This window comes from Phascolarctos cinereus, unplaced genomic scaffold (assembly GCF_003287225.1).
Source record: "Phascolarctos cinereus isolate Bilbo 61053 unplaced genomic scaffold, phaCin_HiC Scaffold_1;HRSCAF=81, whole genome shotgun sequence".
Classification (NCBI taxonomy): domain Eukaryota; kingdom Metazoa; phylum Chordata; class Mammalia; order Diprotodontia; family Phascolarctidae; genus Phascolarctos; species Phascolarctos cinereus.
Window position 1 is genome coordinate 184838970 of NW_027555514.1, and position 25545 is coordinate 184864514.

At 34.9% G+C, this 25545-nt stretch overlaps 1 protein-coding gene across 1 annotated transcript in view; it reads right to left on the minus strand.

The window, feature by feature from the left end:
* The window catches only part of ANO2 (anoctamin 2), a 506846-nt gene that overhangs the window by 222241 nt on the left and 259060 nt on the right, over positions 1 to 25545 (minus strand). Inside the window, exon 10 of the mRNA XM_078149057.1 lies at positions 14404 to 14538. Coding sequence (XP_078005183.1) covers positions 14404 to 14538 — 135 coding nt within the window. The remainder of the gene's footprint in view (positions 1 to 14403; positions 14539 to 25545) is intronic.

Genomic DNA, 25545 nt, shown 5'->3' on the forward strand with positions numbered 1-25545 from the left:
TTGATGACTACTGAATGGGCACAGAAAATAATATACACATTTCTTGGCTGTACATGACACATTTAGAAAAATCAACTATTTGTTAGGACATAAAAATCATAAACAGATGTAGAAAAGTAGAAATATTAAATACATATTTTTACTAAAAGCAACACAATAAAAATTAAAATCAGTAAAGGGTCTTTGAAGAAAGAATTCAAATATATAAAATAACTTAATATTGAATAATCAGTGGATCAAAGAACAAATCATAAAAATAATAGATAATTTCATTAAAGAAAATGAAAAGAATAGTCAAACTTTTGGTATGTCATCAAAGCAATCTTGAGCGGAAGATTTATCTGTCAAAACAAAGAAAGAACAGATCACAGAAATAGATATCAAAACATTAGAAAAGCAACAATTAAAAAAAAAACAAATACAGAAATTGAATCCTTAAAATCAAAGAAGCAATTAATAAAATTGAAACAAAAAAACATTATGTTGATAAATCAAAATGAAGAGCTATTTTTGAACTAGAAATAAATAAACTTAGCTGTTCTGAATAAAAAATAAGAGAAAACTAAATTTCCAATACCAAAAGTGAAAAAATTCACAATAAATGAAGAAAAATAAGGGAACTTATTAGAAACTATTTTGCTCAATTATAAACAATCTGATATCTTAAATGAGAATGAGTGAGTATTTATTAAAATATAATAAATCTAGATTAACAGTACAAGAAATTAAAAATTTAAATAAACCAGTATCAGAAAAAAAAATTTGAACAAGCTATAAAATACTTCCAAAAGAAAAAAAAAGTTAGTACGATTTAATTCATTGATATGGATTCAATCTTTTTAGAAATAATTAATTTCAATAATAACTATGCTCAAAAATGGAAAGAGATCCTACCAAAAGCCTTTTATGATTCAAATATGATCTTGATACCTATTCTAAAGAGAGACAAAATAGAAAAATAAAACTATAGCTCAGTATTCCCTAATGAATACTGATGCAAACAATTAATAAAACATTATTAAAGAGACCACAGCAACATATCAAAAAAAGTGATATATTCTGATGGGGTTAGACTTATACCTGAAAAGTAGAGCCGATTCAATATTAGGGAACCATAATAATCTATATAACTAAAAAACAACAACAACAAAAACATGATTATATCAATAGAAGCAAAAATACTTTTGACAAAATACAATCACCATTTTTGTTTAAAAAAAATTTTAAAGCACAGGAATGCATGAATCTTTTCATAATACAGCACACAGGTATCTATCTAAACACAAGATCCAGCATTATATGTAGTGGAAAAATGCTTGAGGCCTTTCTAATAAGATCAAGAGTTAATTAAGAATGTGCATTATTATGATTGTTATTTTATATAGTTCTGGAAAAACTGGTTATACTGAGAACAAAAAGTAATAGAGGAAATAAAAAAAAGACAAAGTAGAAACAAAACTGTTGCTCTTGTAGATAATATGTTGACCTGCTTAGAAAAGCTGAGTTTCAACTGAAATTAGTTGAAATTCATCAGAATAGCAGGATATAATCACATAAATCATCAACTTTTCTACATACTACCAATAAAATGCAATAGGAGGTGATATAAAGAAAAAAATCTATCCAAAATAACTGCAAATCATATGAAATATTTTGGAGTCATCCACTTACCAAGAAATATACAGAAACTATATGAACACAATTATGAATCACTCTTTACAGAAATAGAGCTGAGGCACTAATTTTTCATAGTAGGGCAGAGATGATATATTAAAAATAACCATACTGTCTACATTAATTAAATCAATCAGTGCTATATCAAACTACCAAAATAATTACCTTACAGAGCTAGAAAATAAAATGCTAACAAAAATTCATCTGAAGATGAAGTGGAACTAGCCATGCCATACTTAAAAATACCACAAAGTTATAATCTTCAATGTTACTGGTTAAAAAATAGAAAAGTTGATCTCTGGAATAGATTAGGTACATACCACACAGAAACAAACATAGTAGCATAGTAGGTAATAACTCCAAAGACCCATAATGACCGAGGTAAAAGCTCAATGTTCAATAAAAATTGCTGGAAAAACGGAACGTGGAATGGCAAAAATTAGGGTTAAACAATATCTCACGTCATCTGCCACAATGAGCTCCAAATGGATATATGACCTAAAAGAACAGATTTCCTAAAAGATAATATATAAACAATTAAAGGAGTAAGGAAGGAGATATCTTTCACAACAGTGGATAGGTAGTTCTTCAACAAGGAAGGAGTAGAGAGAAATAAAAAGAAAATATTTATTTTATAAAATTCAAAATCATGTGCACAAACAAAATCAGTGTGGATAAAATTAGGAGGGAAATAGTTAAGTTGGAAAAATATTTGGATCATGTTTCTCTAATAAAGATCTAATATCCAAAATATATAAGTAATTGATTCAAATATGCAAGAACAAGAACCATTCCCCAGTAGGTGAAAGGATATGAATAGGCAGTTCTCAATGGAAGAAATCCAAATTTTCAACAGTCATGTGGGGAAAAAAAACACTCCAAATTACTAATAAAAAAAATGGAAAGTAAAACAACTCTTGGGTTCTACCTCACACTCATTTGATCAGAAAAGATGACCAAACAAAGGAAAATAGCAGTTATTGGAAGGGATGTACTCATGTACTGGTAATGTTATTGTGAATCATTTTAGTTATTCTGGAAAGCAATTTGAATCTACACACAAAAAGTAAACCACACACCCTTGACTCAATAATGCCATTACCAGCCTCATACACCAAAGAGATCAAAAGAAAAGTACATATATGTACAAAAATATTTATAACAGTATTTATTGTTGCAGCAATGAATTTGAAACTAAAGGAAGTGTTCATCAACTGGGGAAGGGCTGAACAAGTTATGGTAAATGAAATAATAGAATACTACTGCATCTTAAGAAATTACAAAAGAGATAATTTCAGACTATACTGGGAAGACTTGTACAAACTGTACAAAGTGAAGTGAACAGAATCAGGAAGATGATTTATGTAACAATAAAAACACTATAATGAAAGAAAGAAAGAAAGAAAGAAAGAAAGAAAGAAAGAAAGAAAAGAAAGAAGAAAGAAAGAAGAAAGAAAGAAAGAAAGAAGAAGAAAGAAGAAAGAAAGAAAGAGAGAGAGGGAGGGAGGGAGGGAGGGAGGGAGGGAGGGAGGGAGGGAGGGAGAAGGAAGGAAGGAAGGAAGGAAGGAAGGAAGGAAGGAAGGAAGGAAGGAAGGAAGGAAGGAAGGAAGGGGGGGGAGAGAGAGAGAGAGAGAGAGAGAGAGAGAGAGAGAGAGAGAGAGAGAGAGAAGAAAGAAAGAAAGAAAGAAAGAAAGAAAGAAAGAAAGAAAGAAAGAGAGAGAAAGAAAGAAAGATTTAAGAACTCTGATCAAAACAACAACCAAACATGGCTCTGGATGACCTATAATGAAGAATGTCAACCATACTCCTTAACAAAGGGATGAAGCACTCAAGATGCAGAAAGAGACATAGCCACTGTTTGAACTTTTTTTGCTTGGCAAAGATTACAACGGATTTTTTTTCTTTTCCCCCTAAAAGAAATTGGAAGTTTGAGGGAGATGCACAATAGCGAAATAAAAAGTTAAAAAAGAAAAGAAAAAGAAAAAGGGAGCCAATGAAACATTTTTAAACACAAGGCAAAGAACCACAGGAAGTTTGAAAGGAAGCACCAACATATAGGATAGCATTGAAAGCAAAATACTGAATTTATTATATGCTTTTTAAAAAAGCAAGCTGTATGGAATAGAGATGAATGTTTTATATTCTATTTTGTATATGGAAATGTTCTTTTTGGTGTTTAAGTTTAGAATAAAAAATTATTTATTAAAAAGTAAATAATTCCTAAGTATTCTTAGCCTGCTATTTCTCCAACTCTTTCTCACCTACGTAGCCAAAAAACATCTTCCAAGAAGTTCCACAATTAATAAAATTAATGAAATCATCTATTTTGACTATCCTAAGTTAGTGGCTAGACAGTAAAAAACAGCACTCTTAAATTTGGAGGTCAGCTGCAGAGAAATTATGGATTCTATGAAAACCAAATTTTGACCTGCTTCCAAAAGTAGCAAGAGAAAAAGTGCTTGTAACTCTAAATTTCAGCTATACTTTCCATATAAAAGGGCAGCAGAGGGTGCTACTGAGCTGGGCTAGTAGCAACAGCATGACAAGGGAGGTTGCTGCCTTAGTTAATAAACTGTTTCTCAGTCTCCAGATGCAAAGAATTTGGTAGAAAAAGTAAAACCAGTCCAAGCAGATGCCCAGATGTCTATTTCCCATTTCCTTGGAAAGTCGATATTAACAAGAGACTGGAAGGCTTATTGAGAAGTGAATCTGCCAACAAAGGACCAAATTTCAATCTGTCACGATGTTTATGAAGCATTTCCTCATATATAAAAGGAGAGTGTTGGACTAGACACTAGCTAAAGTCTCTCCCAATTCTGATTCAACCAGTTCCCAAGAGTAAAAAAAAAAAAATCATCTAACAGAATGGAAAGTAGAGGACTATGTCTAAAAATCTTGGCTTCTTTGTACTGTCAAATTTTGAGGGTTTCTTGTCTCATTTAAAAAAATTGGTTTGCACTCAAAATTGTAAATGACAGGACCTTAATAAGTTCAAGTGCACATTTTTCATTCCCAAGTGTTTTCACAGTGGCTGCAAACACCAATCAATTAAAACTGTTAGGTCAAACATTTGTTGGAGCTATTAATCTTCAGCAGGGAGAGTGATCCCTAAAAGGAAATATTTCTTCATAAAAATGTTTTGCTTAAGTATATTCTGATAAAGTATTCTAAGATTGTTAAGTTGCTTTCTGGTAGTGAATATGCCAGTCCTTAGGGTCCTCCTTGCACTGGTTAGTACAAAGGATCAAATATTTCCTTTTGCTCTACAGTTCCATATGTACAAAGCAGGAAGAATGGTATGAATTATCTCCAGGAAATAAGCATTGAGTTGCTGCATAGAAAGCACTTTGTATAAAAAAAGAAAGTTTAGGGGCAGCTAGGTAGTGCAGTGGACAGAGCACTGGCCCTGGAGTCAGGAGGACCTGAGTTCAAATCCAGCCTCAGACACATAACACTCACTAGCTGTGTGACTCTGGGCAAGTCACTTAACTCCAATTGCCTCACCAAAGAAAAAAAATCACACAATACTTTTTTAAAAAAAGAAAGTTTACTATTAGTAAAATATAATATTATATCCTGCCTTTGATCATCTGAATAAAAAGAAGCAACTGCTCTACAGAGAAGCCAAAAGCATATATAATACAAAAATTATTTTTAATACCATGTTGGAATTCATTACCAGGAGGCCTTTTTGTTATTTATCTTGTAGCACATAATTCACCTCTGATGATGCTCTGCCACCAAATATTGTTTTAATGATGCTGCTGTTCAGTCACATCTTCATGATCCCATTTGGAGTTTTCTTTGCAAAGATACTGGAGTGGTTTCCCATTCCTTCTCCAGCTCATTTTACAGATGAGGAAACTGAGGCAAACAAGGTTAAGAGACTTGCCTGGGATCATAATACTAGTGTCTGAGGCCAGATTTGAACTCAGGAAGATGACTCTTCCTTACTCCAGGCCTGACACTGCCCCCCTAGCTGCCCCTTTAATGTAAATATACATTAATACCTTACCTTAAATAACCTCTCATGCTTGCTGAGTAACAAAGGAAACTAGCCTAGAACTCACATTTTTCCCCCAGATAATATACAGAATCTATGTTCTTCATGAGTAAGGCATAGAGTTTATTATAGCTATGAATCCAAAGACATCATTCTCTACCCTATCATCTAACTGAAAAATAAATATAACTGAGCTAACAAATGGTATTTATCAATAACCAGATATTTGAAACTAACTGAGAAGAACTACAGAGCCAATTAATGAATTATTCATCTCAAACCACAGTATTGCTTACGCAGGCAAAGAGAAGTGAACACTGATACAATTATCCACACATTTTAAGTGCTAAAACTTATTACTAAGGAGAAAAGAGGAGATTTGAGAATTTTAATCCAGACTGTTTTACACTTCAGACTTATCAAATAATTACTTTGTCCTCTAGTTGCATTTGCACACATAAACACAGGTGCTCAGCAGATGTTTGTCAACAAGCCTACAGAAGAAGTGTTGCAAGAGTAGAATATACAACAACAGTACAAGGTGAATTTGAGAATATTATAACATCAATACAAATATGTCTTTCTATTCAGTGGGGATCCATTTTACTTTATATATTAGATATATCAACTAACTTACCTGACACCAAAATACTATACTGGGAGTTCTTCTGTGAATTATTTCCTTACTTATCAGCCTTGTATTTTTAATAGACCCTTTTATAGTCATTCTGTTTGGAGTTTATGATGAACATTCATCAGGACAAAGAGAACTCACTTCTTTATTTTCCCATTTCCCCACCTTGAAGCAATGATGAAGCATTTTTGAGCCTAAGACAATCTTTTGCCATGAATATATTAAAAACTTCCCTGGGCAAAAAAAAAAAAAAGAATAGAATATACATACATAAAATACTAGTTGTTGGTGACATTCACACAATTGCTATCTCACAAATCAGGTTCACTCACATAGACTTTACTATGGATAATATATGTAATGTCCTATCACTAGGACTTTTCCTGTGTGTCACATTCTATTCTGATCCTGAACTGGCAGCTCCCAATGAAGACTCCATGCCAATAAACAAGATGATGTCTATAATGAACATGGTTATATAACATATATATTCATAGTAAATAAAAGCTGAAAACTTTCAGCTTTAGCGGTCGCTTTTACATACCTTCCCTTCTGGAGAACTATGGCATAATTTCCATGTCCTAATATAAACCAGCATGCAGCTACCCCACCCATGTCCTAATGGTGTTGGTGTGTTTTTCCCACCCATGAATGCATAGAACTGGATTTTCAATCAAGCTATGCTTCAGAATTGTGAGGGTCAACATTGGACAGCATGAACACAGGGTCATTGTTTCTGAAGTGAGCATTTACACCATCTACAATAGAGGAAGCTAGAACCTTGCTAGTTTACCTAAACAAAAGATAATACTCTTTCTTATATATTTGGGATGAGTTTCCCAAACTTTTAGTCAAGTACATTGTACCTAAGACCCTTGTGTGAGAGATAATTTACATGAAAATATCTAACCCCCTTTCAGATATAAATTCCTGGTATTATTTGTAAGTCATCTTGAAGCAACTGCCATCATATATTCATATCATTTACATAATCATTTATATAGATCCCATAAGCTCCCATTCCTCTGCTTAGTATGAACTGAATCATTTAAAAAGTGACCCCTTTCTTGTCCACCAGTGCACAGTCTTCCCTTCTTTAAATCACAGTTAAAGGCTATTTCATTTATGAAATTTTCCTTGATTATTACCATCAAACACAAACCAGTCAAAATCATTCCAGATTAACCACTAAACCACAATGCAATCCTTAACTAGAATAAAATGTCTTTGGATATTTGCATAAATTACATATTTATTTGGCTTCTTTGAGCTATTAAATTGTAATTTTTGTATATATAATTTTAACTGTATGCCTTAAATAACTAGCATGCTGAAATACTTGCTACTGCTAGTAAAATACATACTCTGAAGGTAGTGGGATTTGAAATCTACTAAAATTTGTTTTCTTCTCAAATCCTTACATTGTTTTCCAGTGGTTCCCATTTTCTTGTCTATCTACCACCTCTCTTCCCAATGGTTATTCCCTTTAGTCCCATTTTTTTTCTAACAGACTACTAAATTCTTCTCCTCCAGGGACTTATGTTCCTTTTCAAGAAACAGAATCACAAAATCCCAGTGTTAGAAGGGACCTCATAAGTCATTCATTTCAACTTCTTAAATGAAATGAGTCCCTTCTAAAACATCCCTCACAGATAATCATCCAGCCTCCATGTGAAGATCTACATTTTGGGAAGCAAAATTGACACGAGGCAGGTCATTCCATTTTAAAATGTTTGTTATGCATTTAATTACTATCAACAAATAAATAAATATGCAAAATAAAAAATTAAAATTACATATCTAGATTTTGACAGCAAACAAGAACTAACTTTGCTCTGTGTGCCAAGTCCATCTTTAGCTCTTATTTTTCCATATTTCTTTATAATTACCCTTTTTAAAATACAAAAATATTTTATTCAATTATTCTTCAATCACTGAACATATAGATTATTTCCTTGGGTGCTTTTGGGTGGGTATTACCAACAGATGTGACAAATAAAAATGTCTGTGCAGTTATGAGTAATTTTGAATAATTATTTTTTTTCTTCCTAGCACACCTATAGGATGTAAAACTAACAGTAAAATTGTAAGCTCAAAAAGATACAATCTGTTTTATTGCCAGAATGTTCTACAGAATGTTTGTACCAACGTACAAACCAACCAACAATGTATTAAACTATTTTCTGCAACGTTATCCCAGACTCAGTTCTATAATTTTGACATCCTAGTGGGAAAAAAGTGGTAGTATCTTGATTTTGTCTTGCTTTATTTTTGTCCAATATTGGGGAATTTGAGTCTCTTTTCATATAATTAGTAAGAGTTCATGCTCCCTACTTTAAAAATTATCTATTCACTCCATTGACCATTGTTCCAATGGGACATATGTATTTTTCATACATAATTGCATATCAGTTCCTTGTGTATTCACTCTGGATATTAGATCTATTATATCTGACATATTTACTGCAAATATTTTCTTTTTCACATCTATTTCTTTTCTTGTAATTTTGAGGGTATTGCTTTTTATTTTACAAAATTTATTTATCTTTGAGTAATCAAACACTTCAATTTTATGTCCATTGATTTCTTCCATCTTTTTTTATTAATACAATGTTACAGCAGAACTATAATATGTCTAGAAATGTTAAATCTTAGATTCTTCCTTGTTAGAGTCAGTGTATTTTGATTGTATGCTATTACCATTTGTCTTCAGAAATATAGGCCTGGTCTGGCAAACCAGGCCCATGGTCTGTGTAAAGCTTAGGACCATCACTTTTTTTTTTTTGCTAATTCCGTAAATTTTTCTTTCAGAATAATCTGGAATATCACATTCAGGTTCTTTTAATTTCTAGAATGTCAATAACCTTGAGATTGTTGGATCCAAAGCTATCATCTAGGCCTGACATTTGATTCTGTATAACTTTGAATTCTTTTTGATAATTCAGTGAATTTCTGAGGCTAGGATACTTCCAATAGACATGCATTGCTACAATTTTGTTTTCTGTTATAATAAGCCTGTCATTGGTTATGTTGGTTGATTCTTTTTCTAGGTCTTCTATTTTTATTTCACATACTATTTTCTTCACAATTTCCTCCTTATCTTTTAAAGTACCTTGTTATTCTAACCTGAGTTTTTCCAATGATTTAACTTCCTTCTGACTTCTATTTATCATATGATTTTCCTAGCAGTGTTAATTCCTGCTTAATTTCTTTAAATGCATTACTGATCTTTCGTCTGTAGCCTTGAGTCTCAAGTTCTGGGTTTACAAGAACAAGTGGATTCAATAGTTGTTGCTCCTCAAAAATCACTCTTTTTGACTTGTTTTGTTCACACAGAATCCTTATGGAATCCTAAGACTATAGCTCATGACTAAGTCTGCACAAATGAGGATAAAAGGGCCCCAACTCTCATGCAAGACTCATGGTAACAATGAATACCAGATCCAAGTCAGTTTTTATTTCACCCTACAGAAAGAATGCAGAAAATTACCAAAGATTGACAGTAGCCCATAATAATCAAGACACTTTCCTCCTCTCCAATGAGTCCTATTTTCCACCCCAGGGACAAATTTAATCATCCACTTTAATATACTAACCTAAATGAAGATTAAAAAAAAAACTTGAAGTTATTAGGGAGGCAAGCCCCTTCACATCAACTATAGGAGCACCACCAGGGCCACACACTCAGTTCTTGGTCCAGGAACTCTCAATACTCCTCCACAAGGCAGAGATTCATGAATTCTCACCACTCCTCCAGTAGGTGAGGGTTAAGAAACTCCTACCATCTGGCCATGGGATTTCTCCCCACCCCCAGAGCTGCCATCTTTCAGGCCAAAAAACTGCCTTTGTCAATGTCTCTTCATAACTGCTATCTCTGGGGCAGAAGGGAGAATATTATATGAGAGGGTAATCTTCATCTCCACACGCCCACCTCCAATCCTAGGGATCTAGCTTTCTGATCTTTTGTTTCTGATAGGCATTCAGCTCCCCTTCTTCTCCCCCATGATCTCAGCTTCACTCTGTTTTATAAGCCCATTTGATAGCTTGACCGAATGAAATCATGTCTGAGACTTAATCTAATACACAGGAATACTTGCTACTATCAGTGGGGCAGCTGGCCTAGTAAATAGAAAACTGACCTTGAAGGCAAGAAGACCTGAGCTCAAGTTCCATCTCCAACACATTATTAGCTGTATGACACTGGGCAAGTAAGCAATAAATGGCACATGGTAAGCAGTTTATAAAACTTGAATGACTAAGTGACAACCTAAAGGTAGTTACAGAGTTACAGAGATGGTGCTAAACTTCACTGGTAGAAGAAATTTACTCACCTGGGATTCCCCTATACCAGTGAAATCACATTTAGTCTCTATTCTTTATCAATAAGAAACAATCAGAATCTTCTACACAAAATCAAAGGCTAAAATAAAGGCTCATAGTCAACATGACCAATATTTGATGGAGATATCTGCATCTATCAAGGGAATGTAAATTCATTAAGTTAACCTCTTGGTTGAGGAAGTAGCTCAGTGGATCATGTGCTACTTGTTTTTCTACCTGAATTGCTTTAAGTCCTTCAGGTTTGGGCTTTGTTGTTTTTTTTTTCCCCAGTTTTTACACAGCATTTTAAAATTGTGTTCATACTCTATTTTGTTTATTTTCCATTTTGATTGATTTCATTGTGTTTTTTAAATAAACATTTTCCTTATTTTTGGTGCTTTATTTTCTTTCTTTGAGGAGACAAACAAAGATTCCAGTTTCCCTTCTGCTCTCACGGATAGAAAACCATTTCATTTTTGGAACAGACAGGATATTCTCTCTTATAATGAGTAGTAGTGTACTTCCCTTTAGCTTCCACCCACTGGTACTAGCTCTTCACTATGGGGCTAAATACCATAAATCTAATCATGTTCTACATGACAAACCTTCACATTCTTGAAGAGAGTTATCATGCTCCACCCTCCAATTTTTTTCTAGGCTAAACATCCTCTATTCCTTTAAAAGATCATTGTATGGCATGGCTTCAATCCTCTTCACCGCGTTGGTTCTATTCTTCTAGATGTGCTTTCATATTGTCCTTCCTTAAAAATGGTAATTAGGACTCCACATAGCACTCCAGATATGAGCTGATCAGAATGAATTACAGTGGGACTATCATTTCCCAACAGTACAAAGGAAGGGCCAAAAAATTTTGCACGGATATTCCAGATCATGGCGACGCTGCACCCCTAAATCCCCTGCAATGTGGAAAGGATAACTATATATAATATTGAAATCAGTTTATCTACTTTCCTTCTACAATTGCCTTTTTCCTGTAGCTTGAAATAAATTCACTCTCACCCATCTTCTCTCTTCCTCTGCCCAAGATGGAGGTGACCCTTAGATAATCTGAAATTTATCCCCTCCCTTATTAGCTATATTTTGTAATAAGACATTTCAAATACAGACACTGTATTTGTAGAAAAGTCTAGAACAAATAAATAATCTGACCTCTATTTGCTGAGGCATATATGACGTTTGGATCCTATAAAGCATGTGAATAATCTTTTAACAAAATAGCCGTCTTGACCAGCTGGGTTTTTTTTTAACTTTTTAAAATGTTGCTTTATTTAAAGGAATATAGTCCTATTCCAAGAAATTATTAAAGGTGCCACCAATATCTCTAACTTCTACTCTCTGTGCTAGGGGATAGAATCGTCTGTTTTTTTTAAATCAGCAGCCGCTATTCTTTTAATGGAAATAAGACATCCCCTTTTTTTTCCCAAAAAAGTTCTCCATTTTGAGCTTGGCAACAGAGGGCATGCCTTTGGAATGACATGTATCTGAACTAGAAGATTAAATCCTGATTCAGGTAACTGCTCATTATTTGGAGATTATGTTAAGGAAGGACACTTGAAGGCTTATGTTAAGGAGAATATACACTTGTGTTTGGATAACCAGGTTTATGAATAAATATTCAAAAGGATTTTTGGAAATTTTATCAGGAAGTATCCTAAATGCTTTAGTTTTTTCACCATTCTGGAGGCCTAGACTTTTTAGCTCTGGTCTAACTTTAGCATAGATCATGAGAACCTGGGACTTAGTCATAGACTGGTTTCACTTCGTTCATCAAGGAAAAGCTGCCTCATCCCAATCCTATACCCTACATCACAGAAGGTCACAACACATGAAACTGAGATTAGCCTTCCAAATTTTTATAACTTCACTAATGAATTCAGAATAACTGATCACTAGACACATTTAGGTCTCTGTTGAGAAGATATCTACAGTGCAAGAGATGGTCTAATAAAGAGGGACTCTTGTTTCTCTGATACACTAGGGCTAAGCAAGTGAGAGATGGTATGCTATCTTGTAGTGTGCCCTAGCACAGAATACCATGTTTTTTCACCTAGACAGATTCCCTGCAGGTAAATAATTGATTTACCCTGGCTTACTGAATAGGACTTCATAATATTTTGGGCAGGAATAAGTCTAAGTAATTTGAATAGGACCTTTATTTTGGACTGAGAGAAGTCTAAGTAATTCAGTCAGAATGCTTTAGTCCAGACATGACAGAAAAGTACCTATCCCACAGATATATTGCCCTTTCCTAGAGATATTTTTTTCACTGATTATTATGTATGTATATATGCAAAAGTATGACATTTTAATCTTTTAATGTTTGGTAATCATTACTTAAAGAAGTGATTTCAGCCAAATTGACCAGCCATCTTCTAATAAAACTTTGATCAATCTTGCCTTTTTAAAAGAAATAAGTGGTTTTATTCCACGATACCATCATTTCACAGATGAAAAAAACTTTTTTACTCTTATCTATCATTAAACTCCCATGTGAATTTTCCTTTGTAGCCTAACTTATTTATTCAATTTCCCTCAAATAAAAATCCTAATTTCCTTTCTCTGTGCTTTATTCACACCACTCTACTCACCTTCCTGTTCCTCCTCAAATCTGACTTGTCACTCAAGTTCAATCATCTTCATAATGCCTATTATTTCTTGAATTGACAATTAAACTTCATACTATTATTTACCTTTGCGTGTGTTTATTTCTTTTCTCCCCAACTAAGCTGTAAGCTCCATGTTGGGTAGAAATTCTGTCTTAAATTTTCCCAGGTTGCCTTGTGTCATCAGGACGCAAGGCAGTTTCTGGTTCTAAAATGGGTATATCTTCCCTATTTGGGGACAAAATAAAACATTACCATTTGATACAAAAACTAACAAAAATAAAAATAAAATGGATAAGATTAGCCACCTTCAAAACTTACCCAACTTTTGGGGTAGTTTTGGAATGAGCGACAGAGGATACTATAGTATCTCCATTTAAGGAGATTATCAGGTCTCCATATCTCATCAGAGAAATGCAAACCCAAATTTAACTAATGGAAGAAAAAGCATATCAAATACAGAGGTGTTGAGCACAGAGTTGACTTCATAGAGAAGATCATGTCCTAGACATAAGATGCTTAAGCATTTTGCTGAAATGTCAATGCCCCTATTCACCCAAGGTAGAGCAAGAAGGACACAATACAACTGGGATGAAAGTATCTGGGATAATAGTAAAAGTTCTGGGTTTGGAATCAGAGGAACTGTGGATTTAGATCTCAACTTTAATACTCATATGTATCTTTGGGCAAGCAATTTTTCCCTCTCAGATCCCCAGTTTTGTATTCATTAAATTTCACATCCTGAGCAATGCCAACCTACATTTGTCAACCTCTCTAACAATTCTGCCTTACTCACTTTGGTTGTATTTTTCACAAACCTAATAGCAAAAGAATCAGTGTGCAACTGGTCAAGAGTGGCTCGTGTGCCTAACACAGCTGCTCTTCGATGGGAAATGTTCCACTTAGATCTATCAAAATGACTCTTAAAGGTCAGCATGTCACCATCCTTCATTGCTTCTGCTTTCATCCCAACTTGACTCCACAAGCTTATGGAGGATAAGGATACTTTTACTACCAACTTCACAAAGTTGTTGTAAGAAAGTGTTCTGTAAACCTTATGTGCTACAGAAATGTGAATTATTATGATAAAGGCAAACCAATTTGTTAATAGTTGACAGGCAACTCAATCTTCTCTTAAGAGCACTTACCTAGGAATATCATCTTCTATTGTTGCACAACCATAGAGGAAGACTATCACTCCAATTACTGAAGATGGAATGAGGAATGAAGTATATAAACCCAACCAAGCAAAATATAGGCCAATTTTTTCTCCAAAATACTTCCTGAAAAACAAAAGAAACATATATTAGAGGTCAAAAAATTTGCCTCATTTCTGAATCAGAATAAACAAATCTAAATCTGCCTCTTTGAAAATATTACTTATTGTTCCTAGACTTTCCAAGAAGGACAAACTTCATCCTTTTTCCATACAATCACCATTTAAGTGCTTAAAAAGTTATTCCATTGCTGAGTGAACTGAGCAGAACCAGGAGAATGCTGTACACAGTAACAGCCACCTTGTGTGATGACTAACTTTGATAGACTTAGCTCTTCTCAGAAATACAATGATCTACTAAGACATCTCCAGAGGCCTCGTGATGGAAAATGCTATCCACATCCAAAGAAAGAACTATGGAAGTTGAATCGCTATCACTTATTTTTACCTTCTGTTGAGTTTTGTTTCCTCTTTCTGATGGTTCCTCTCATTGGTTTTAATTTTTATTTACAACTTCACTAATGTGAAAATATGTTTAATAGGAATGTAAATGTATAGCCTATATCAGATTGTGTGCCATCTTGGGGAGGGTGGTGGGGAGGAAGGGGGAGAAAAATTTTAAACTCAAAAGCATAGGGAAGTGATTGTTGATAAATCAAAATAAACAAAATTTTTTAAAAAAGAACTACAATGACCTAAGACATCTCGAAAGGCCTCGTGATGGAAAATTCTATCCACATCCAAAGAAGGAACTATGGAGTTTGAATGCAGATTGAAGCATACTATTTGTTATTTTTTTTCTTCTGTTGTGTTTCATTTCCTCTTTCTGGTGGTTCCTCCTATTGGTTCTAATTCTTACTACAACATCACTAATGTGAAAATATGTTTAAAAGGAATGTATATGTATAGCCTATATCACTGATTGAGCACCATCTTGGGGAGGGCGGCAGAGAGGGAGGGGGAGAAAATTTAAAACTCAAAAGCTTATGGAAGTGATTGTTGATAAATCAAAATAAATTAATAAAAAAGACCAAAAAAAAGATATAAGGCATTCCACAATTCTTGAGGACACAGTTCTCCATGTTCAAATAGATGAAAGCAAGATAATTTGGGGATTTTGCAAAGGAAATTACTACTTCAGGGCTGAACAGAATGAGATAAACATGACTAATGTGAAAATATATTTAATAGGAATGTATATGCAAAGCCTATAACAGATTGGACACTGTCTTGGGGAGGCAGGTGGGAAGGGAAGGGGAGAAAATTTAAAATTCAAAAGCTTATGGAAGTGAATGTTTGCAATAGCAAAAGCTCCCAAAGATTGAGAGACCACAGCAGAGTGGAAGGAAATATATTAAAAATATATATTTTTTTAAAAAAGCTATTTTCCACACTGAGTCTTCTCTTCTCCATGCTAAAAATTTCTCATTCCTTCAACCAATACCCATATGTAATGGACCAAATGCCCTTTACTAATCTGGTTGTCCTTCTTTGGACATTCTGCAGTTCATCAGTGTCCTTCCAGAACTGGTACCCAGTAATGAACACAAAACTCTAAATACGGTCTGACCAAGACAGAATATAGTAAAATAAAACACTGCCTCTTTTGTTAACAGATATTTGTTATATTAATGAATGCATGGTTTTTTGGGAGGGTATACAAAAAAAGTAACATATAGTCCCTTCTTCTCAAGGGATTTTTAATTTAAAAGTGGTGATTAGAAAAGTACATGAATAATTATATCTAAATTGTTGTTGTTCAGTCATTCAGTTGTACATGATTCTTCATGGCCTATGTATGACTCAATGACCAATTACTTCAATATGAGCTTCTTTCTTCTTACCCCACCCCATTTATTTCTCCAAAGTAAAATCAAATTGGATTGATGGACTTCAGTCAATATTTTTGCACAGTAAAAGAGAAACTGAGGATTGAATTAATAAATTCGGCCAATCTGGGACATTCTTAAAGCCCATTTAGACTAAGCCAATCCTCAGTTACCTAAAACTCATATTCCCTAAAGTGCTATATAATGTCCAATTATGTCTGGCTGCTTTTAACTGAGGAATTCACACAGTGTTGAACAGGGGTGGGGAACGTGCAGCCTTGAAGCCACATGTGGCCTTCTAGGTCCTTGGGTACAGCCTTTTGGTTGAATCCAAATTTTACAGAACAAATCCTTTTATTAAGAGGATTTGTTCTGGGAAGTTTGAATTCAGTCAAAGGGCAACCCTTGAGGTCCTAGAGGGCCACATGTGGCCTCAAGGCTGCAGGTTCCCCACCCCTGGTATAGAAGCTATGGAAAGATAATAATAAAATCCTAATAAGGTACGTCTTGACAATTCCGGAAACTTAGTGCTCATTCTGCTTGGTTTGCCTGAAATAATGACACTTGAAGAAGGCTTTAAAATAGTAGGAGGGAGGTGGAATTAAGGATAAAAAACTGTCCCTGGACAAATTAAAGCAGGTGAAAATCAACAGCACTCACATCGTCACCCCATTTTTCTATGCAACCTTTCAACATACTGTAATGTGTGCATGCTGTTTCTCCTTTGGATGGGACTCTCCTTTGTAGAACCCAACCTGTCCTATTTTATGCAAGGTAAGAAATTTCCCTCATCCCTATTCTTCATCAAAACTTACCTTTCCTGTGTCTCATTTTCTCAAGGTCTTGCTCTGTGTTAAGTAACCTAATCTGATAAACCAATCTGTGCTAGATGAGTTAATGTCTATTATGATTTATTACTGTCTCCCAAGTAACATAACTGCTATTTAACAAAAAGCAGGATCAAATTTACTGGACTCTGAGTGCCCAAAGCACTTTAGTGGAGGAACAACTCATGTTAATATATCACTTTAAGGTTCATAAAGCATTTAATAATCCAAATGGCTGACTCTCAAAAGAAGTTTGGAAATCCTAAACTTCAGAAGAAGCCAAGGAATAGAGGCAAAATATCTCCCCTAGATGGATATTAAATTGGTCCAACATGATGTGTTTTCAAAAGTGTGGACGCCCTGATCCAGCATCATTTGCTTTTCTTTGTGTTTGTAAATTGGGCCATAAATTTAATGATTGGGTGAGTCAACATGGTGTAGCAGAAAGAATACCAGTAGGGAAAGTAAAATTTTAGTCCTTACATCACAGCTGAATGATTGAATGTATCACTTTAGTAAGTGATTTAATCTCTCTAGCCCCTTCAGCTTCCCTATCTGTTAAGTAACTTGGTATAAAGATAAATGAGATCATGGTTGCCTATGTGCTTAGGAAACATAAGGGCTATATGAATAAAAGAGATGATCATTTTTCTAATATCTCCCAAGCTATCCAAAGTTAAGATGACCAATGTAATTTTCTAGTAATTTCTTAATTTTCCACAATTTTTTTTCTTTTTCTCACTAGCTTTTAGAAAGCCTGTCACCAAACAGTTGAATGGTATTCTTTAAGGGCTTTAAAAATAATACTTTATGATTCTAGGATAATTTCAGGCAATAGCAAAAGCTCCCAAAGATTGAGAGACCACAGCAGAGTGGAAGGACTAATGGACTAGAAATTAGGAGAGCTAGTGATGCAGGTGATGAAGTGTCAGGCCCAGAGTCAGGAAAATTCCTGCTCTTGAGTTCCAGTCTAGCCTCAGACACTTAAATAGCAGTGTGACCTGGGGGCAAGTCACTCAAACCTGTTTTCCTCAGTTTACTTATCTGTAAAATGAGCTGGAGAAGGAAATGGTGAACCACTACAGTATCTTTGCCAAAAAAAAAAAACACAACTCAAATAGGATCATGAAGAGTCAGACATGACTGAAAAATGACTGAACAACAGCAAAAAGTTTAAATCCCAACTCTGCTACTTGCTAGTCACATGACCTTAGGCAACTTCCTTAATCTCCCTGAGTCTCAGTTTCCTCAATTGTAAAATAAGGTGATTGGACTAGATCTTGAAGGTACTTTACAATGTTACAGATATTCCATAATCCTATGTTTTTAACAACTTTATTTGCTGCATTCAAGGCATTGTGCTAGGTGCTGAGATGCAAAAACAGACATGACACAGATCTTACAAAAGGGAAAGACACAGATATAAACATGGCCCCAGTTTTAATAGCCTCATCCACAGTGACTATGGATAACATTACTGTACATTGTCAAATGAATACAATTTTGGATGAGAGGCACTTTGTCATTTTGCCTACTATTAACTACCAATGCTGGAGAGAGATGGTAGTAGATGCTGAGAGAGAAAGGTCTAAAAGAACTACTTTCCTGAGAGACTGAGGGAATTAACTTTCATCTTTGAAAAAGACTGACATGATATTTCCTGAAAGAATGAAATTTCATTTTTGTGCTGTGACTGTCATCCTGAGAGAACTGCAGGGTGGGACAGTGTTTCCAGGAAGTTAAGAAAAAGTAAATAGTTGCGATTAAGAGTGAGAATGATTCTGTGATCTTTCTCATGTGACATATTTTAATTACTTAAATAGGTCTTTGTACTGCTTATTACACTCTTAAGAATTGTATAACCAGTAATACTTATGTTTTTTAAGCCTAAAAGTCTAAGGGTTTGAAATAAAAAGGAGGAAAGAAAGCTTGCAGGAAATCAGGCTCCCCCAGGGTTTGGGTTTTGGTTGTTGTTTTCTTTTCTCTTGGTGGGAGGGAGGGTGAAGTGGATGTTTGTTTCTCTGTAAACTGAGATGGAGACTCAAAGCTAATTGGTTAATGAAACAATCTGTAATTTCTATTAATTTACAAGGAAATGTCAGAACATACACAATAATTTCATGAGAAATCAAAATAAGAATTTGTTAAGGAAATCAGCAGAAGTTAAAGAAAAAGTTCAACATACTGAGAAATCTGTTGATAACTTCTCATAGTTGATTTGAACCTTAGATATTGAAACATTGTCCTAAGTTCTTTCCTTCTAGACTTTTTTGAAAAGGTGTGGTAGGATCCACTTTGAACACCTACAATATCTCTTCAAGCAATCAAAGTGGTCGTAGTCATGAAGCACATTTGGGAGTCTTGGCAACTTGAATAATTGTTCTTATTAGATAATATTATAGTTTTAATATTACATATGCATGAATTGACTTGGACTGGACACTCTGTCACTCAATTTCTGTTGCTCATGATTAATGTAAGCCAAAAGACATCATGAAGATATCAATGGTAACTTAAGCCCTAATACCTAGATAAGGAAGCAGAAAACATGTCTCCAAATGATTCAATAATACCATCCAAATTAAGTTAATGTATAATTTAATACTATATGACTTTAATGCATAGGGGAGGGTGGCCAAAAAAAAGGTTAGAGAACACAATTCATCATCAAGAAATTAAAGAGGTCCAAAAACTTGTAGATCACACAAAGTTTCATGCTTATAGATCATGAATTATTTCTTCAAGAAGATAGAGGGAGACATTAAAAATAGAAAGCACCAAATAACACCACACACAAAAAAATTAAATGGACTATATCTTCACAGGAAACTTGCTAATATGAGAGTCATTTCTGAATCAAATATATGCATAAAGTCAGAAAACCTACATAGAAAGCTCAAACTAAATAAAAGCAGAAGAAAAATTTTAAAACTGAGAAAGTTTGTTATAAAATTAAAATAGTTCCAACTTGATGTAGATAAATTAGCTGTCTTCACCAAAATCTAGGAAGAAAGTCAGCTATGGAAGAAAACTGAACCATTAGGAGAGCAGAGGGATTTCTGTTTTCTACAAACCCCTGCACCATCAGCAATATCATCTACTCAATCAGGCAAGCAGGCAGTCAAGCACCAAGCATTTATCAAAACCTTACCAGGTCCCAGGCACCATGGTATTCCTTGGTGATACAAAGACAGTTAAAAATGTTCCCTACCCACAAGGAGCTTCCACACTATGGGGAAGACAACACATAAATAACTATGTACATGCAAGATGTATGTATAGATATAAAGTAATTTCAGAAAGAAAGAAATAACAGTAGGGAGTAGGAAGAGAGGAGAATGGGGATAGAAAAGGCCTCCTGAATAAGGTAGGATTTAAATTATTGAAGATAGTAAGAGACAGAATTAAAGAGGAAGAACATTCCAGGCATTGGGGACAATCAGCACAAAGGCACAAAGATGAGAGATGGTGGGTCCTATGCAGATACCAGTGTAGTTGGATAGCAACATGTACAGAGGGGGGTAAAAGGTGAGAAGACTGAAGAATATCAAGGGAATTAATGAAGAAAAAATGCAAAGGAAGGAAGCTTAGCCATAACATACTAAAGTAGCCATACTAAAACTACATTATGAAGTGGCAATCATCAAAACTATTTGGTACTGGCTAAGAAATAGAGTGGTGGATCAGCAGAATAGTTAGGCACACAAGACACAGTAGTCAATGACTATAATAATCTATCGTGTGATAAATCCAAAGGTTCTAGCTTTTGGGATAAGAACTCACTAGTTGACAAAAACTGCTGGGAAAACTGCAAAATAGTATGGCAGAGACTAGGCATAGACCAACATCTCGCACCCTATACCAAGAGAGTCAAAATAGATACATGATTTAGACATAAAGGGTGATACCATAAGCAAATTAGGAGAGCAAGGAATAGTTTACCTGTCAGATCTGCGGAGAAGGGAAGAATTTATGACCAAACGAGAGAGAGGGAGAGCATTATCTAATGCAAAATGGATGATTTTTGTTACATTAAATTTAAAAGTTTTTGCACAAACAAAACCAATGCAACCAAGATTAGAAGAAAATCAGAAATCTAGAAAACAATTTTCAAAAACAGTGTTTCTGATAAAGGCCTCATTTCTCAAATATATAGAGAACTGAATCAAATTTATAAGAATACAAGACATTCCCCAATTGATAAATGGTCAAAGGATATGAACAGGCAGTTTTCAGATGAAGAAATTAAAGCTATTTATAGTCATATAAAAATTCTCTAAATCACCATTAATTAGAGAAATGCAAATCAAAACAACTCTGAGGTACCATATCACATCTATCAGACTGGACAATATGACATAAAAGGAAAGTAATAAATGTTGAAGAAGATGTGGGAAATTGCTACTGGAGTTGTGAATTGATCCAACCAATTGGTCCAACCATTCTGGAGTGCAATTTGGAACTATGCTCAAAGGGCTACAAAACTGTACATACTCTTTGATCCAGCAATACCACTACTACATCTGTACCCCAAAGAGATCATAAAAAAGGAAAAGGGCCCACATGTACAAAAATATTTATAGTAGCTCTTTTTGTGGTGGTAAAGAATTGTAAATTGAGGATATGCCCCTCAATTGAGGAATGGCTGAACAAGTTGTGGTATATGAATGTAATGGAATACTATTGTTCTATAAGAAATGATGAACAGGCAGATTTCAGAAAAACCTGGAAAGATTTACATGAACTGATGCTGAGTGAAGTAAGCAGAACCGGGAGAACATTATATACAGTAACAGCAACATTATGCAATAATCAACTATGATAGATTTAGCTCTTCTTAGCAGTACAATGATCTAACACAATTTCAAAAGACTCATGATGGAAAATGCTATCCATATCCAGGGGAAAAATCTATGGAGTCTGAATGCAGATCAAAATATTATTTTTGCTTTTTTTGTTTTGCTTTGTTTTTTCTTTCTCATGGTTTTCCCTTTTATTCTGATTTTTCTTTCCCACCATGACTAATGTGGAAATATGTTTAACATGATTATCCATGTATAACCTATATCAGATTGCTTGCTGTCTTGGGAAGGGGTTAGGGAAGGGAGGGAGGGAGAAAAATTTGGAATTCAAAATCTTATAAAAATGAATGTTGAAAACTATCTTTATGCGTAATTGGAAAAAAATAAAATAATATTAAGTGCAAAAGAAAAAAGAAAAATAAGGAGATTTGAAATCTAAGAAAGGACCAATTTACAAAAGGTTTTAAATGCCAAATAGATCATATTTGATCAAGGAAGTAATAGGGAGCTCCTGGAGTTCAATGAGTGAGGAGGGGAGGTAATGGGTGACATATGCTTTGTAAAATCATCTTGGCAGCATAGGGGAGGATGCATTGGAGTAGAAAGAATTGAAATAGAGAGACCAATGAGGAAGCTAATGTGATAATCCAGGCAAGAGCTCCTGAGGCCCTGCTCCAGGGTTGAAGCTACATGATTGCCAAGAATGGACCACTGAGAGATACCATGAAGTTAAATCAATAAGACTTGGCAAAAGATTGGATACATGGGATGAGTCTGGGGAGTCAAAGATGATACTGAGGTTGTGAGTCTATGACTCAGAAGATACTGTTGCTCTTGACAGTATTAAGGAAGTTCAGAAGAGGGGTGGGGGAGTGGGGAGAAAAGATGAGTTCTATTTTGAAATGATGAATTTGTGATGCCTCCAGGATATTTAGTTTAAGATGTCCAAGAGGCAATTGGTGATTCAGGACTGGAGTTCTGGAGAGAGACTGAGGTCTGGATATATAGATCTGAGAATAATCTTCATAGAGATACCTGATCTCATGAAAGCAGGCAAGACCACCAAGTATTAAAATACAAAGGAAAAGGTGAAGTGGAACCAGAACAGAGGCCTGGAGAATGTTCACGGCTCATTGATCTGACATAGAGTAAAAACCAACAAAGGATATTGAAAAGGCTATTGGAAAAAAGGAGCCTAGACATCATCTTTCAAGAAATTATCAGAAAGAATAGTATATTATTCCTGATATATTAGAACCAGAGGGCAAAATAGAAATTGAAAGAATCCACAGATCTCCTCCTGAAAGAGATCCCCAAAGGAAAACTCCTAGGAATATAAAAGCCAAATTCCAGAGTTCCCAGGTCAAAGAGAAAATATTACAAGCTGCCAGAAGGAAAAAATTCAAGTGCTGTGGAAACACAATCAGGATAACACTAGATTTAGCAGCTTCTACATTAAAGGACTGCAGGGCATGGAATATAATATTCCGGACGGCAAAGAAGATAGGATTACAACCAAGAATCACCTACCCAGCAAAACTGAGTATAATCCTTCAGGGGAAAAAATGGTCATTCAGTGAAATAGAGGACTTTCAAGCATTCCTGATGAAAAGACCAGAGCTGAATAGAAAATTTGACTTTCAAATATAGGACTCAAGTGGAACATGAAGAGGTAAACAGGAAAGAGAAATCATAAGAGACTTATTAAGATTGAACTGTTTACATTCCTGCATGGAAAGATGATATTTGTAACTCATGAGACCTTTGTCAGTATTAGGGTAGTTGGAGGAAAAAAATTACATGTATGTATATAGATAGATAGATAGATAGATAGATAGATAGATAGATAGATATATAGATAGATAGAAGGCACAGGGTGAGTTGAAGATTGAAGATTAAGGGGTCATACCTGGAGAATAAAATTAAGAGATGAGGGAGGATTATACTCGGTGAAGAAGAAAGGGAGAGGTAGGATGGGGTAAATTATCTCACAAAGAAAAAACAAAAAAGTCTCTCACAGTGGAGGGGAAGCAGAGGAAGGTGAGAGGGAATGAGTAAATCTTATTCTCATAGGATTTGGCTTAAGGAGGGAATAACATACACATTCAATTGGGTATGGAAGTTTGTCTTACCTTACAAGAAAATAGGGGAAGAAGGGGACAAGAGAGCAGGGGGATGATAGAGAGGAGGGCAGACTGGAAAAGGGTATAATCAGAAGTAAATACTTCTGAGGAGGAACAGGGTCAAAAGAAAGAATAGAATAAATGGGAGGGCAGAATAGGATTAAGGGAAATAGAGTTAGTTTTTCACAACATGTCTACTATGGAAGTGTTTTGCATAACTGCACGTGTACAACCTATATTGAGTTGCTTGCCTTTTCAATGAGGGTGGGTGGGGAGGGAGGAAGAGAGAAAATTTGAAACCTAAAGTTTTAAAAACATATTTTTAAAAAAAAGTTTTCACATGCTATCGGGAAACAAGAAATACAGGAAATGGGGTACAGAAGTCTATCCTGCCCTACAGGAAAATAGAAGGGGAAGGGGATAAGAGAAGGGGGGAGAGAAAGAAAAGAGGACTGACTAGGGGAAGGGATATTCACAATGCATGCCATCTTGGGGTGGGGGGAGGATGAGATGGGGTGAAAATTTGAAACTCAAAAACTTGTGGAAATGAATGTTGAAAACTACAAATAAATAAATTTATATTTTAAAAAAAAGAAAGAAAAGGCTATTGGGCAAAGAGAACCAGTAAAAAGTAAAAAAAAAAAACAACTAAAGATGAGAGGGCATTCAGGAGAAGATTATCAAAAGTGTATAATCATATAGAGCAGTCAAGAGAAAAGGCTATTAAATGTAGTAACTAAGATCACTGATAAAATTTAGAGAGAGCACTTTCAATTGCATGATGAGGTTTTGTTGTTATTCAGGTGTTTCAGGAACATGACCCCATTTGGGGTTTTCTTGGCAGAGACTGGAGTGGTTTGCCATGTCCTTCTCTAGCTCATTTTACAAACGAGGAAACTGAGGCAAACAGGGTTAAGTGACTTACCCAGGGTCACACAGCTAGTAAGTGTCTGAGGCCAGATTTGAAGTCAGATACTCCAGCCTGGGCATTCTGTCCACTGTTCCCTTAGTGATGAGTAAGGAAGTTACATTACAGAGGGTTTATAACAGAATGAGAGGAAAGGACATAAAGGTATCACATGTAGCCAGAAGTTAGAAATGACATAAAGCTTTCTCAAGAAGTTAGAAATGAAGGGGAAGATGGACATGGGATGATTTCTAGCAGGAACAGAGGATGAAGTAAGGGCTTTTTAAGGATAGGGGAGACACAGATGTATTTAAACACAAAAGAGAAGGAACTCTCAATAGTGGTCACATGGACAGACAAGAAGAGAGTGAATGCGGATGATGGTGGAGAAATCTGTTGGAGAAGACAAGGGGGGATGGGATCAAAGAAGTTGGTCTTGCAAATGAGGACTATGTCTTCATCTGAGCCCAGAGTGAATAAGGAGACATTGTGGGAAGATGTTGGTCAAAAGCATTTCTAAAGTGCATGCTTTGTTACAGGCACTGAACTAAACACTGAGATTCAAAGAAAGGCAAAAAAGAGTATC